Consider the following 14,853-nt stretch of genomic DNA (forward strand, 5'->3'; position numbering starts at 1 on the left):
AAACAAATAAACGCTAAAGCTCATTTGTCGGACTAAGCCCTTTCTTACATCAGTGGCGTTATATGTTCACTTTTTAATTGACAGAACATGTATATTTCGACTTAACTTGGCACACACTTGAATTTCAAACTCATAATTCAATATTGATTTATTAAGTCTGTTTAGAAGCTGAACCACACTGAAGCGCGTATGCTGCTCTTTGCCTGGCTTGTTTTCTGCGAGTAATCAAGCAGAAGTGGTATGCTTCCACGGAGACGGCTGTATCAGAGAGATGACATTTAATTAGATTGTGATTCGTTGTTTATTGTTGTGGTAATTTGGTATTGTTGGTACACAGTGGGAACGAGGCATATAGCGTCAGGTTACTATAGGCGTCTTCAATTTAAGTACGAACAATAGATCGTATTAATTGGGTAGTCTTACTTACAAACAAATGTAAATTTCATTTTAACTATGAGATGTTGTTTACCCATCACATTCCTGGGTTTAGTCGGTGGTGGTTAACATATGTACGCTTGTTATTTTATTTGAGTCATTAGGGGTGGCTGAAAATTCCCTGTTTAGAGTATTATTACTCATCTCATTAAGTGCGGTTAGTCAGAATTTGATCAAATACGTACCTCGAAAAAACATTAATATATACAAAACTTTCTATTACAGAGATGATAAAACTAAATAATATACGTAAGAATACTCAGTTGAAAATAATACACTTTTATACACCTCATGCGTTGTCTAAAGTCTGTCTAAACCGAGTAGGTGGATAGAATGTCCAGCGCCGTGGCATAGTGGTTAGCGCGCCTGCCTGTAACCCAGAGGTTCAAGGCTCGACACTGCTACCGTTGTGGGCGTATGTGTCTTTGGGCAAGAAACTTAACGACAATTGCTCCAACCCAGTGGTTACTAATGGTTTGTCCAAATTATCAGCCATACATAAAAAAAATAATCACCCACAAAGTAACATACATGGTTACTCGTAAGCTGGCACGAGGTGTTAAGTCCGTGTGGTAACGACTGTAGTTTTCCGGCCATATTCATTCAATTTATTCAAGTTCAAGGTAAATCTTTCCAAAAATGTGGTTATGAATTAGCCTGATTGAATACTGTAACAACTCTTCTACCAACTATATAAACTTCGGTATGTCTTTTAACATTAAAATACACTGTAAGTAACTACTCTATTGAAATACCTTGCCTTATTATTTGTTATTATCAATAAATTCTTTAAATAATGCCTGTTAACTTACACACCTGTCAGATTCTTCTAAAGATCAATTCCACAGTTTCGTGAAGATTTGGTAAATTGGTAAATTAAAAGTTACTTTGAAAAGAGACAATAGGAAATAGAATATCTAGAAAAGCAACTGCGAAGCGTGCTGGAAAGAAAAGCAAGAAATATCGCAAAAACAGTGCGTAGTGAGAAACAGGTTTGAAAATCATCGGAAAAAAATAAAAAAAACGCAAGGAATGAATAAATGGCTTATTACTTAGGTAGCTAATCTCTGTTGTCAAATTTAGAAAAATATTTGAAAGGCACACCATCGGCACCTGAATATCGTATAGTGAGACGCATAAACTGCAACATACTTCAAGAATGGTCATGGAAGAGAAAACAAATGCATCATTGAAGTACACAGCAGTAAAAACGCTTCGTTGGTTAGGAAAAAAAACAGCTGTACTTTGAAAAGTTTTCCTAACAAAAACCCTTGGAACAGTAGTAGCAAAAAAAATAATAAAAAAGACAACTATGTCTCGAGCTTAGTGGTTGTAGAAGCTATTTCAGATACACCGACATTTTTTTCTGGAGATGCTTCTCGTAAATCGTCATTCGGATCGGTCTCTATGTTCTGACTATCGACCATTTCCTCGCTCACACGAGAAGAACGAAGGTATTTGAAGATACCTCTTTGGTACTGAAAGAATGTATGAATTAATGTAACTTACCTTATCCTCGTGTGGCCGGAAAACGACAGTCGTTACAACACAGGTGTTCTGTTTTATACACCTTGTGCTAGCTTACAAGTTATCATGTATTACCTTGTAAGTAATTATTTTTGGGGGGATCTGTTCATTTTTTTATGCTTGGTTGATAATTTGTGTATGAAAAACATTGTCTGTGTTATAACAACTTCCATTAGGCATGTTAGGATTAACATTAAATTCATTTCTTTAATGCTATTTTTAATATTTAGAAACACCTACACTTATTTGCTTGGGCATTTCCTCCAATTGGAAATCTATCCTTGCTGTTGTTAATCGAATAAAATGCTTCACTTCAGAGCAATATAAACTACCATCTCTTATTCCAACATCTAATGCTGAAAGACTTGCAGATATTTCGTCCAATGGGGCCTGGGTATTGAAAAAAAGAGCATTTTACAGAAAAATCAAAATTAAAATAGCATGGTATCACAAAAAAATACTTTAAAACAATGAACAGTTTGTGTGGTGTTTTAAAATACTAACATTGATAAAATTTTCTTTGTGCATCCAAGTGTATAATAAATTACTAGTGTAAGTTAACTAATTAGGTTGTGGAAATCCGTGGTACTTAAACTTTTTGTAAGCTTTACCCTTTTCAACAAAGATGCTTATCCGATTTACCCCCAATAAGTAATATGGCGCTCATTTATTAAAAAAACGAAAAAACAACCTTATTACATCAGTTATATTTAATGAGACAGATGCGCTTGCTTTTTGGCAACGAGTTGTTCAATGTCTGGTAAAGTACTACAATCGGCACAATATTTCTGTCCCTTAAACTAATGTGGATTTTGATTGGTAGCTTATTTACCTTTTAAATACGAGGAATTTACCCCAAAACCCCTGTTTAAAAATGCTGCTCTAAATGAAAAGTTTATGCTTTTAAATAAAACTTTGAAAAAATGACCAGAACACCTTAATTTTTGATAATTGGTTGTTTTCAATCGTTACCTTCTGTTGCTTTGGTATTTTGTCATTGCCGATAGAAATTTGCACAAGTAATACGCACGACCATAATACATGTAGCACCTTGAGGTGAGATACATGCTTGTTGCATTTGTTGAGGAAAGAACGGACATTTGGGACCGTTAGTTTCTTTGAAAGAGCAGCAACAGGCTGGAAAACAGAATGTTGCATAGAAATATTTCAAAAATTGGGATTTTTAATTTTAAAACAGTTTAAAAGATTATAATTTGGGTTTTATGCAACCTATTATAAGGTGAGAATTTTATGAAAAGTTTTTTTGCAAAAGTTAGAAGCCGATGTTTTTTTAAATATAATTCAAGCATATTTTTAGCTGTAACTGTAGAATAAACACAAAATTACTTTATAATTACCTGCTTTTCACAATATTTAGGCAGGAAATTAAACTTATTAATCAACATAATGTTACTTGTCTAAATTTACAGACTTTTTTAACTGTAAGCATGTTTTAACAACTCTTGTTTTGTCGCTATATCCTGTCTTTTTCGTTTAAAATATTTTAATATCTTTGCTACTGTAATCAAAGAGACAAATAAAAGTTATTATTATGTTATACATCAGTGCTCTTTAACCTTTTTGGGGTTGGTGAACCCCTAAGGTTGTTGCGACGAACTCATCCACCCCTGATTGCTTTAACGTAAAACTCAAGGCGTTTCGCAATTCCCAGTGATACGAGATATAGAATTCATATAAAAAAAACTGTATCGGAAAATGGCTCAATTTAATAAAAATGCTCAAAACTGAATATTATTGCTGAAAATTGTTGAAGTTTGAGATGCACCCCCCTTTTGTAGTTTGAGATGCATACCCTTGTACTGGTGCACACCAGTTGAAGAGCACTGTTATAAATAATACAAGTATAATATTATAATACCATGCATATAACACACCTGTAAATCTCCATTATCAATACCACGTGGAACAATATCTTTGACTTGAGAATTCTCAAGACATCGGTGTAATGCTGATTGTGCAAGACTTCGACGTAACTGAACGCATTGAGCTGTATTGGTTGGAAGATCAGATGCTAGATTTTCTAACGTGTGGTAGTCTTCAACGTGGTTTAAAACCTCCCTTGTTACAACTAACCTCTGTGAAAATATGTTAGGATTAAAATATGATGGCAAGTAAAAAGGTACAGCATGTTTTAAGACTAAACAATATATGACTAGACCAAGTACAGTAAAAAAAAATATAGAGTGCCCTTTTTTGTAATACAGTAGTAACTAAATAGTCAATTTTGTTTTAAAATTTGATTACTCTGTTAATACGAATTCATAAGTGATTTTTTTTTAAATTTATTATTGCATATTTTTCATAAACTGCTACACATTGTAAAATCATAGTTATAGTCGAGAGGAAAACGACAGTTGTTATAACATGGGTCGGATGGGTGTTCATACACCTTGTTCCAGCTTACGACTTATACTATGTATGTTACTTTGTGGGTGATTATTATTTGTATTTTTTTATGTATGGCTGATAATTTGAACAACATATTAGTGACCACTGGGTTGGAGCAAAGTGTCTTACCCAAGGATACATACGCCCCAATAGTGGCAGGGACAAGCCTTAAACCTCTTGGTTACAGGCAGGCGCTAACCACTTTGCCACGTCACTCGACGCCTATTTAAACTTAGTTGAAGAAAATAAGGGTGGTCGCTACACCTAGCAGACAACAAGCCAGCTACTTACCATATCTTGCCAGTTGTGCACAGCATTGACTGTGGTGGACAGAGCTTGTCTTAAAACAGACTTTAATTCGCTTTCTTTGCTTGTTATAGACAACATAATGCAGAATATCGTTACATACTTGGCCAGAACCATGTCCGCTATTCTGTAAGTGCTGTTTCGAAGGCAGTAGGCAAAAATCTGAAAAGTAATGTATTTTAGGTTATAATGGAAAATGTTGTGTGTTTATAGTATACAAATATGGTAATGAAAAAACATTTTTTTCTATTATACATTAAAATTGACTCAATCAGATAATTTGGGTGTCTTATTCATATTTTTTGGCTGTTTAAAACATGCTGTCACATGAACATTTAGATATATTAACAAATGAGACAACTATTGTCCTTTATTAAAATCCGCTTGGCATTTATACAATGGACATGCCACTACTGCTAATCAGAGCAGTATAGAGAACTAATGAGAATTAGAACAATTGAAATGATGTGTATTGTTTAAAACCACAACAATTAGTCATTTACTACAATACTATATTCCTCACTTTTAACACAAGGCATAAATTAGAATGAAGATTACAAATTCTGGGTTTGTTTTTCTTGCATACGCAGCATGGTTTGGGTACCCTGCAAGTAAAATTGTATTATAGTTATAATATATCAGGGAAAAGCAACTGTAGTGTAAATTCTCCTGGCGAGTAAAAAAATAGTAAATATATATATAGTATATTATTTATATTCAACACATTTTTAAGTGAGTGGGTCAGAAAGTTTAGGAATTTTCTGCTGAATTTGGGTCTAATATCATAAACTTAATAAAAGAAAAATTAATTTTAGACGTAAAAACATAATATTTTTGACTTATTGATTAAAAAACTTACGTTTTGTGGCAAGACATAATTTCTGGTTTGACACCAAAATTACAAAACATTTGATCAAAGTTGTTTGGGTCTAATGGCCCATACGTTTGCAATAAATCGGTCAAAACACTCTTTGCTTGGTTTACAATTTGTCTATCAGTGTGGCAAGACACTACCTGTACAAAAGTAAAAGTTTTTTTAACACACACAAGTTGGACACAACATATACCAGGGGTGGTATTCTCAGCTACCAAATAGTCACCACCTAAATCAATCGAATAAATTTTACAGACTAAAATTTTCTGTAATAAGAAATGCACAAAAATTTAGTCATCCGAATAAAAAAACGCGGTAACCAATAGTAACCGCGACCGACTAACTTAAGTCAGTAGCCAAGAATACTATCCCTGGTCGCCTCTCTAGAATGATTTCCTAATATGTTGTACTTAAATCAGTTAATCAGCATGTTTGTAAAAGCCCAGGCTCAAGTTACAATACTACCAGGGGTAATACAGACAACAACGTGCATGGGACTAGATTGTCTTCATGTTTATCTACATTAGGTGTAGGTTTACCATGCAAATATTTGATGCCTCACTTTAAACAACACTATATGTTGATGGGTGCTTTGGTCTTATACCTGGCTAAATCTGAGTTTAAACAAAGTAGCATTCTTTTAATACAGCAAGTTATTAATTTTTGTAAACAATTTTTTACGATTTAGTTTGTTAATAACAACTAAATGAAAATAACCTATTGCCATGCACAAGGTAAAGCGAAGCGATTATAACTTCTTAATACTTACCAAAACATCTCAAATTCTACCCATTGTATTAAAAATTCCTATAAAGAGCATTATTGCAAAATTCAAACCAAGAGTTCATTTAAATTTATCAAAAATATTTAAGTCAATTTACCTTGAGCAGCCACTGCATAATGTTAACAAGCGATGATTTGTTTGCAATTATTTGACGAACGTGACCAGATTTTAAGTATTTCAGTTGACTTGCAACGTCTTTTAATCTGTGACATAATGTTAAAAAAGGTTGGAGAAATATATACACTAAGATTTTTTGCATATTTATTAATATTATAAGGTAAAATTGTTTTTGTACTTAAACATTCAGCAAAATGTCTAAAAGTTACAAAAATACAACCAATATATAATAGGGTGGGGAAAGATGGGACACCATTAGCACATATTATCAAAATATCCTGATCGGATTTTAAACAAATAACAACGCTCTATAGGAGTCGTGGAGATACGGTAATATATTACTTTAAAATTTTTAATTGTATATTGTTTACTACCAAATGGGAAGAAAAAATACAACGAAAGGTGTCCCATCTTTCCCCACCCTACTATATATAAAATTTTCTTTGGCGAATTTTTTTTGAAAAATGTAAAAAACTTATCGAAGAAATCCTTTTAGGTTGGCCATAATCACCTCGAAAGAGCATTAGGAGCTTCTCCTTCCGTGCCAACATAAAGCAAAGTATGGGGGCAAAAGTAACGAAACAAAAGATCTTTTTTGAACAGTTTTACAGGTGGACAATTGTTAGGTAATCCCTTGCAATCATCGGAGCAAGAAGTCATTCTGGTGAAGAGAGAGAACACAAGTCAGTAACTACAATGATTGGAGCTTTTTAACTAAAGCTTTTTTAGGGGGCTGTCATGTTGCGTTAAAAAAAATGCATGAAAATTAACAATTAAAAAAAAACAAAAATTAAAAAAAGGTTGAGAACAAAGTTACATACATCAAATCAGGCATGAGAAGGCAAGTTGTTTTGTGAAACAGGGAAACTTTGTTAACACAACTGTAGTTGCCGCACTATGCGACAAAAAAAAAACAGTTTCATTCAACTGAAATAATGGCTATTGCATTATAAAGTTTTCAACCACTGACAAAACACAAAATATAACAGCAACTTACTCTAGGACTTTAAAAAAGCGTAAAAAATATATATACTACTTATATATGTATATATATATATATATATATATATATATATATATATATATATATTACATTTTCAAAACTCATACACAAATCTCATATATTAGTGTATTACATTCTGATTTATAAGATCATATTTCAACTTACTCTCTCAGGACTTTATATTCTTCATCATCGGGTTCTTCCGTCGATCCTTCATCCTCTTCATCGCTGCTGTTGATGAAGCGAGAAACTCCTCCGGACTTTACGTACTGAAGAAGATCCTCCTCTGTTTGTTTTAACATCTCACTGTTGGAAGAACATCAATCGTGCTTATATAGTTTCTATGTTCTGTTTAAATACATGAAGTTTAAACCACATTAAGGGTTAAAATCAACAGCTTCTATTTAAGTGTTTTTGAAACACAAGTTCAGGTGACTACTTTAGATAAATTCATGTCTGGCTAATGCCTTGTAACAACTGAGTTGTCCAGTGTTGTAAATGGCGGATGATGAAGCTTTAAAAGAAACTGGTGGAAAATTCAGTTACATTAACATTTTGCAATGTTTTTAGGTAATAATAATAATTCTTCCGGTACATTTTAAAATTACATTTCACAGTGAACTTGTCCCTCATTATTCAAAATTTTATTGCAAGCTGTACAAACAAAAAATGTGTTAGTTTATTACGCTATATAACTTACCCTTCTTGTTTGTCTCTCACCATCCTATTTAAAGTGAATCGTAACTTAGTTCGCTTTACATGGCATTTTTCCTTAGGCTAGAAAGAGGAAGTGTTATTATATTAGAACAATTGAGGCTTATCACAGAACAAAGTTAAACATTTTCCTTGCCAAGCAGCAATGAAATTACAAGCAGAGCTAACAAAATGGGCTAAAAGGAATTTTAATATTACTCTTTTATCTGCCAGTTTTAGGAGTATTTTTGAACATAAAGTTCCCAATGGGAATATCGACACAATATCATGCTGAGCCCCTTGGTATGTGCCCACCATGTGGTTATTTGTAACTAAATCTAACAATCTCACTATAGTAAGATGAACAACACAATAATATTGGAAATTGGAATTAAATATTTTGCACTTATTTCATTTTAAATTTTATAATTACAATAAATCCAATTAAATATTGAAAAACTGTGATATAGTAGGGTGGGGGAAGACGGGACACCGTTATCACAGAATATTCAAATATTGATATATCCTAATCGTGTTTTAAACAAATTACAACAGTCCATGGGAGTCATGAGGATATGGTTTATAATTCTTGATTGTTCTATGTTTACTACCAAATGGGGCAAGAAAATAGAATAAAAACTTGTCCTATCTTCCCCCCAACATACAATATATGTTGGTTGTCTTAGATTACCTTAGTTTCAGGTGGTGTGTGGAAACTTTCAAAACTTGTTGATCGTGATTGCTTTCGGGGTGTCAGGGGAATGTTTTTATTTTCACAACTTTTTAACATCTAAAACCAAAAAGAATTTTGTATATGTTTATTATTACAATGAATAAAGTTTCTAAATCATAGAGTTGTAATGTGCCTTATGTACATAAAGTAGGCTTAAAATTTACTGATGCAGGTATATTTTATCTGTACCCCAAACAGTACAATAAAAACAGTAAAACACAATATCATTATTGAATATTACGTAGCAATTTTTGGCATAGACTATCTTGGAATGCATGTAGATAAATTAAACGCAAAAACAGACTTTCATGTTTTTTTTATTTTAGATAGTCTAGCACTGGTATGTTTGATTTACACATTGAACAACGACTTTAACAAACAGAAGTTAAAGATTTCTTAATACGAGACCAACAAAGCTTGAGATAACGAACCTGAAGAACGTTGTTAACACTGCTGTCCGAAACCTGAGATGAAACTGGGCTGTCGAAGTCCATAGGAGAACATTCAAATTGAGTATGAACATTATCTTCTGTGGTTGAATTTATACCAACAATCTAAACAAAGGACCAATTACAAAATATACACAGTTTAATGAAAATGACCTTGCTGTTGATTTGTACTTTTTAAACATTCAGCATATTGAGTATGAACATTATCTTCTGTGGTTGAATTTATACCAACAATCTAAACCATACTCTAATTACAAAACATCCTTTGGTTAAAAAAATAGCTTTGTTGTTTATTTGTTCTTTATAAACATTCACCTAATGTGAAATTCAAAAAACTTCACACTGTAAACTATATTTGGTATTTACCATTTCTTCCAGACTTTTATCTTCAATTTCGTCTGAATGACTAACTTCTCTGTAAAGATTTGAGTCCATTTTAAAACTTAGGTTAGCTTTTACTTACTAGAGCAGTTTTATGATTCAAAACAAAAGTGGTAGTTTAAAAACAAAGCTAAATTTCGAGAGTTTAACATCTTGTGTGTTGGTTTCCCAAATGGTTTGGGCATGAAAGGATTATTTTATTTAAAATTGGATGACTACTGTAGTTTTAACTTTTCTAGCAGAAAATTGGTCTGCAAAAGCATCGTTTTATTGGGTCATACAAATAAAATAAAATTAAAATATCATGATTTTACTTACTTTTCCCAATGTCTGTTTGAGGTTTCGCTTTCAGAGAAGTAACTGTTAGCCTGAAAGACATCGATAAATTTATTCAATGTACGGAGTGTGGGAGTGTAAATCAACACTACTTAGTTTATCTGAAGTAACATCCATATGGGAACAGGAATACAGGATACACAACATGTATCTCTTTGTCAGTTTATCTAAGTTCTGATAATGCCATAAGGCCAATTGGTGTGATAGATTACTCATTATATGTTAAAGATATACTATAGTCTATAGTATATATTATATATACATACATACTTTTTACATGACTCATCAACTATACATACTTAGTTATTTACCATGGAATGATTTGAACATGAAATAAAAACATATGCATATATATCTGATTATCTGTATATTATACATGAAAAAAAATTTATGATGCTTGTAGTTGTAGATCACCTCAGTTTTTGGAACATCGTCAATTGAACTGTTCTCCATTAAAGAGTTTAAGTTACAAAGAGCAGGAGGTTGAATGTTACAGAATGCTGGAAGATCAAAATCATCTTCGTCGGAAAGTCCATCTGATACATCCAGGTTTTTTGTTTCGTATATATCAAGGAGATTTTTTGGCGGCGAGAAAGATTTAGTTCGTTGGTTAACTTTGGTTTTTCCAGGTGAACTTGGTTTTACGTTGACAGTCTTTTCAGTAGGACTAGTTTTATTTGTGAATATGCGTTGTGAACTTTTTAAACTGTTTTTACTTGGGCTCATATGGTCATCTATCTTCTTTCGTTTGTGTGCTGGTGAATCAGAGTCTTGTGGTTTTCGTTTAACACGCAGGTTTTCAGGGCAGCTCAAATTACTTTCGTAACCATTGTTAATGGTGCTTTTGATTGGTGTTGTAATGCTGGATATGAAACAATCATTGGAAGACAGTGATGAGGTATCAGATTTTGAGCACGTCGCAAGAGGATTTGCACAGTCGTTTAAATAGTCTGACCATATGTTTCTGTCTGCACCAAGGCAATTAATATTGCCAGTGTCCTGTTGTTTCTCGTCTGTGCAATTTGCCCCATTGACAAGTCTTTTTGAAACAGCATTGCCCTTTACGGATTTTATGGATTTGAACTGTTTTTTAGGAAAATCCTTAATTTCTTCCTTGATCATTTTCTTGCTTTTTCTGAAGTCACATTTGTTGGAAATATCGATCATATTCACTTGTAGTGGTGAATCATCTAATAAACTTATTACAACAGGAGCCTTTACCTGAGAAAAACACATTTACTTTATAAAGTAAGTAACCAACTTAAAGAAAAAAATAACCAGCCTTCGTACTTTAGCTGTTAGTGTTGTATACAATACTATGCCTGATACAAAAATAATGAATTCCAAACTGTAGGCATTCATTTAATATATATATATATATATATATATATATATATGTATATATATACATATATATATTATTTATTTTACCAATTTGGCAATTTGTACTAATTTAACTAGTATGTTTACAATAATTTTGGTAATTACTAATTAATTGATTTTCTTCACTGTATATATACAAAAACTTTATAACAATAGTAGCAACTTACATCTGTGTTTACAGCCGGTGCGTCGTCCTCATCGGATATTACAATGATATCAGCTGACACAACACACTGCAATTTCCTACACACTTTTCTATTAGATTGATGTTTTTTTGCCGGGGTCTATGTAACGACAAAAACAATGGATAAATGAAAGACAGTCTAGCAATGGTTCACGCATGTAGTAACATGGCACAGTACCTAATACTTACTTCGTGCAGCAACTTAACTTCAGCTGTACTATGCAGATTAAGATTCTGAGGACTACTGCCAAAGTAATTTGTAATAACACTTTGTCTGAAATACAAAGAATAACAGTCACATAAAAGGAAATTTAAAAGCAAAACAAATTTTATGTATGCTGTCGTCTAATTAATCTATCAGCAGAACGTGGAAACAGCAGTCAACAAACAGCTTACGTAAGGTTGCATAATAATATCTAAGGCCACATCACTGTTAGAAAAATACAGGGTAGGAAAATAACTATAACTGTTTACAACAAAACAGCAATCAAAAACTCAATGCCTCAGTAAGCTAAAATAAAACAAAATACAAGAAAAACAGTTTGAAAACTAGTAGCATTGTATACTTTAAACAAAACAGAACAGCATATCACATTTCAAACACCGCTTTGTAACTAATTTCGAGCCCTGCACTGTATTGTGTATTGGGCTTTGTCTACTTCCTATTTGTCTCTTGTTAAACTCTGGCTGTATGACCTGTAGTGACTACTTAGTTACAAGGTATTGCACAACATGATAACAATAACACTTAATGCCAAGTATCTATTTAATAATTTAAAAAAACAGCATAGACAGTAAACCATAATATATTGCAAACATTGGATTAATCACTCACACATTTCATAAAACAGTACTACAGTATAAATTCAATATATTTATATCATTAAAACAAAACTAAGTTTTGAAACCTTACAATTAAACATTAAAGACTAAAGCAACCACTTTACACAATGTGAGACATACTGCATTGTAAAGGTTGAATGTGGCAATTTCAAACTTGCATGAAAAAGTGAACTGTTATGCAACATTTACCTTGGTTTAACAGCACCCTGTTCTTGTCCATGCATGTTTACACTTGATTTTAAGTAAATAGTAAACTAAAGGCTAATCATTTCTATGGAATTCCAATAAAATGTACCTAAAACATAAAACCTATGCATTATATTATATAGTATACACCTAAAAACATACAAATTCGCCAGAAACTAAACTTTTAACCATGTGCCTATAAATAATAAGATAGAAATTCAAATAAACACAGCTGTCATGGTACCAATGTACCTTCAAGGACAAATACCATACAGTACCAGCACAGCTTTAGTTGATGTAATGTTTGTTTTATATATAAACAACATAATACAATAATATTGGGTCAACATTCAAATAAAAAAGGGGTAAAACTAAAGAGTATCAGTTAATTTAATTCCAAATAAAACCAAACTTTTTATAGAAGATTACAGACTAACAAGTAAAAGTAACCATAACAACAGCATTAGTTGTCCATAGACCCCAATGTATTTCAATACTACATTCATTCATGTTCATTTATATGGCAACGAACATACACGAAACTGTATAATGCAAATGTAGGCGTTGTCATTATAACATTGGCGATATTTTTCAACATCTTTAAAACATATCCGTTTTTTGTCGCTACATCCTGTCTTTTCGTTTAAAACATTTCTAAATCTTCGCTACCGTAATCGAAGAGACAAATAAAAGTTATTATTATCATTCGGAAAGCCTTCACGTAATGTATGCAAATTTATAAAAAACAAACCAGGGTCAAGTTCTTGTTCCCGCCAACTGATATATTCAAAGGAAAAAAGGTTTTCTCCTTACTAAAATTGCACCATACCTTAACCTGTGTGTTACATACATTTGTTTCAAATGCGCTCGCATAAAGATAAATGGAAAGCATCACATATATATTTATAAATATAATATTTTAACATTAACTAACATTTTCAATTGGGTTATTTTGCCCGGAACCATATTGCCGACTGCAAAGGGACCGAGGAATAGGTTAAATTTGACCGGTCTACTAAACATCAAAGCGGTTTTGTAAGTTTTATTTTGCCGCGAAATCCAAATATCCAATACGTGCCGTCGTTCAATTGGGTTATTTTGCCCGGAACCATATTGCCGACTGGAAAGGGACCGAGGAACAGGTTAAATTTTATCGGTCTACTAAACATCAAAGCGGTTTTGTAAGTTTTATTTTGCCGCGAAATCCAAATATCCAATACGTGCCGTCGTTCAATTGGGTTATTTTGCCCGGAACCATATTGCCGACTGCAAAGGGACCGAGGAACAGGATAAATTTTATCGGTCTACTAACCATCAAAGCGGTTTTGTAAGTTTTATTTTGCCGCGAAATCCAAATATCATTTTGGAATTCCTTTTGGGTCCTAAAAATAAATGCGCAGCGCATTGAAATATATGTGCCTCACCAATATGCGAATGGGATTTGATTTAAACTAGGCTTTGTAGCAACTTGACGACTGAAGTGATGTCACATTCCACAGTCTCAATATTAATTAATGTCAACAGTCAACATCGCCGATACAGCTTATCTCATGGGAGTTTATTCTCTAGAAAACAGACTTTTCTCTTACTATGTTGAGTTTTGTATAACAAGAAAGGGGGTAAAAAAGAAAGTTACCGTGCCTTTATCGGTCGGGTTCACAGAAATAAAAAAGAGTAGAACGCGCAACTGCCCAAAACCGTGATATATTCTTTTTTCTATTCACGTGACCGCCAACTCCGTCCCCATTTTGCTTGGTCTCCATTGTAAAAGATAGGCGTACAGTGGTTTTGGGAGGTTTTAGCTGTTTATTATAAAAACCACACCAACTATTTAAGTTTATTAGGCCAGTTAGTTATTTGGTAGGTTAACGCTTACAGTTTAGCGCTTGTTTAGGAAATTTAATTATTTAATAAATTCATTTAAAAACATTTACACAAACGGTTTGTTAGAAATATATATATATATATAACGGTTTTATAATTCAGTAAATGTTCTTTGTTTACTACCAAATGAAAAGAAAAAACAAAATGGAAAGGTGTCCCATCTTTCCCCACCCTACTATATTAATTAATCCTTTTACTACAACGGTCGACTAGGCTCGATCAAAAACAAATCTGAAGTAACCAACAAAACGGGTTCTAGTCGCCATTGGTGACTGTGGAGCAGTAGGCAGAATGTATTTATTCATGTAGTATAACTATGAAACTTA

At 32.8% G+C, this 14,853-nt stretch overlaps 1 protein-coding gene across 2 annotated transcripts; it reads right to left on the minus strand.

Moving 5' to 3' along the window:
- Positions 1 to 1,283: 1,283 nt before the first annotated feature.
- On the minus strand, positions 1,284 to 13,789 carry LOC149732233 (uncharacterized). 2 transcript variants are annotated; one of them, XM_089883583.1, is made up of 19 exons: positions 13,578 to 13,789; positions 11,804 to 11,888; positions 11,598 to 11,714; positions 10,462 to 11,268; positions 10,030 to 10,079; positions 9,697 to 9,745; positions 9,313 to 9,435; positions 8,840 to 8,938; positions 8,156 to 8,232; positions 7,621 to 7,761; positions 6,964 to 7,113; positions 6,433 to 6,538; positions 5,537 to 5,691; positions 5,201 to 5,282; positions 4,663 to 4,839; positions 3,858 to 4,058; positions 2,935 to 3,099; positions 2,203 to 2,352; positions 1,284 to 1,913 (listed from the first exon to the last, which is right to left on the minus strand). In XM_089883583.1, the coding sequence occupies exons 1-19, from the start codon at positions 13,664 to 13,666 to the stop codon at positions 1,746 to 1,748; spliced, it is 2,991 nt and encodes a 996-aa protein (XP_089739709.1). In that variant the 5' UTR covers positions 13,667 to 13,789; the 3' UTR covers positions 1,284 to 1,745. The 2 variants fall into 2 exon arrangements, with proteins under 2 accessions (XP_089739709.1, XP_089739710.1); XM_089883584.1 differs by lacking the exon at positions 13,578 to 13,789 and adding an exon at positions 12,647 to 13,444.
- Positions 13,790 to 14,853: the final 1,064 nt, after the last annotated feature.

Source organism: Ciona robusta, chromosome 8 (assembly GCF_009617815.1).
Source record: "Ciona robusta chromosome 8, ASM961781v2".
Lineage (NCBI taxonomy): Eukaryota > Metazoa > Chordata > Ascidiacea > Phlebobranchia > Cionidae > Ciona > Ciona robusta.

Excerpts from the sequence above, each read along its gene's own strand:
- LOC149732233 (XM_089883583.1), bottom strand. The coding sequence starts at position 13,666 with ATGTTTAGTAGACCGGTCAAATTTAACCTATTCCTCGGTCCCTTTGCA. Across the intron at positions 10,080-10,461 it reads ACGATGTTCCAAAAACTGAG|GCTAACAGTTACTTCTCTGA; the intron begins GTGATCTACAAC and ends GATGTCTTTCAG. Across the intron at positions 1,914-2,202 it reads AAATGCCCAAGCAAATAAGT|TACCAAAGAGGTATCTTCAA; the intron begins GTAGGTGTTTCT and ends ACATTCTTTCAG.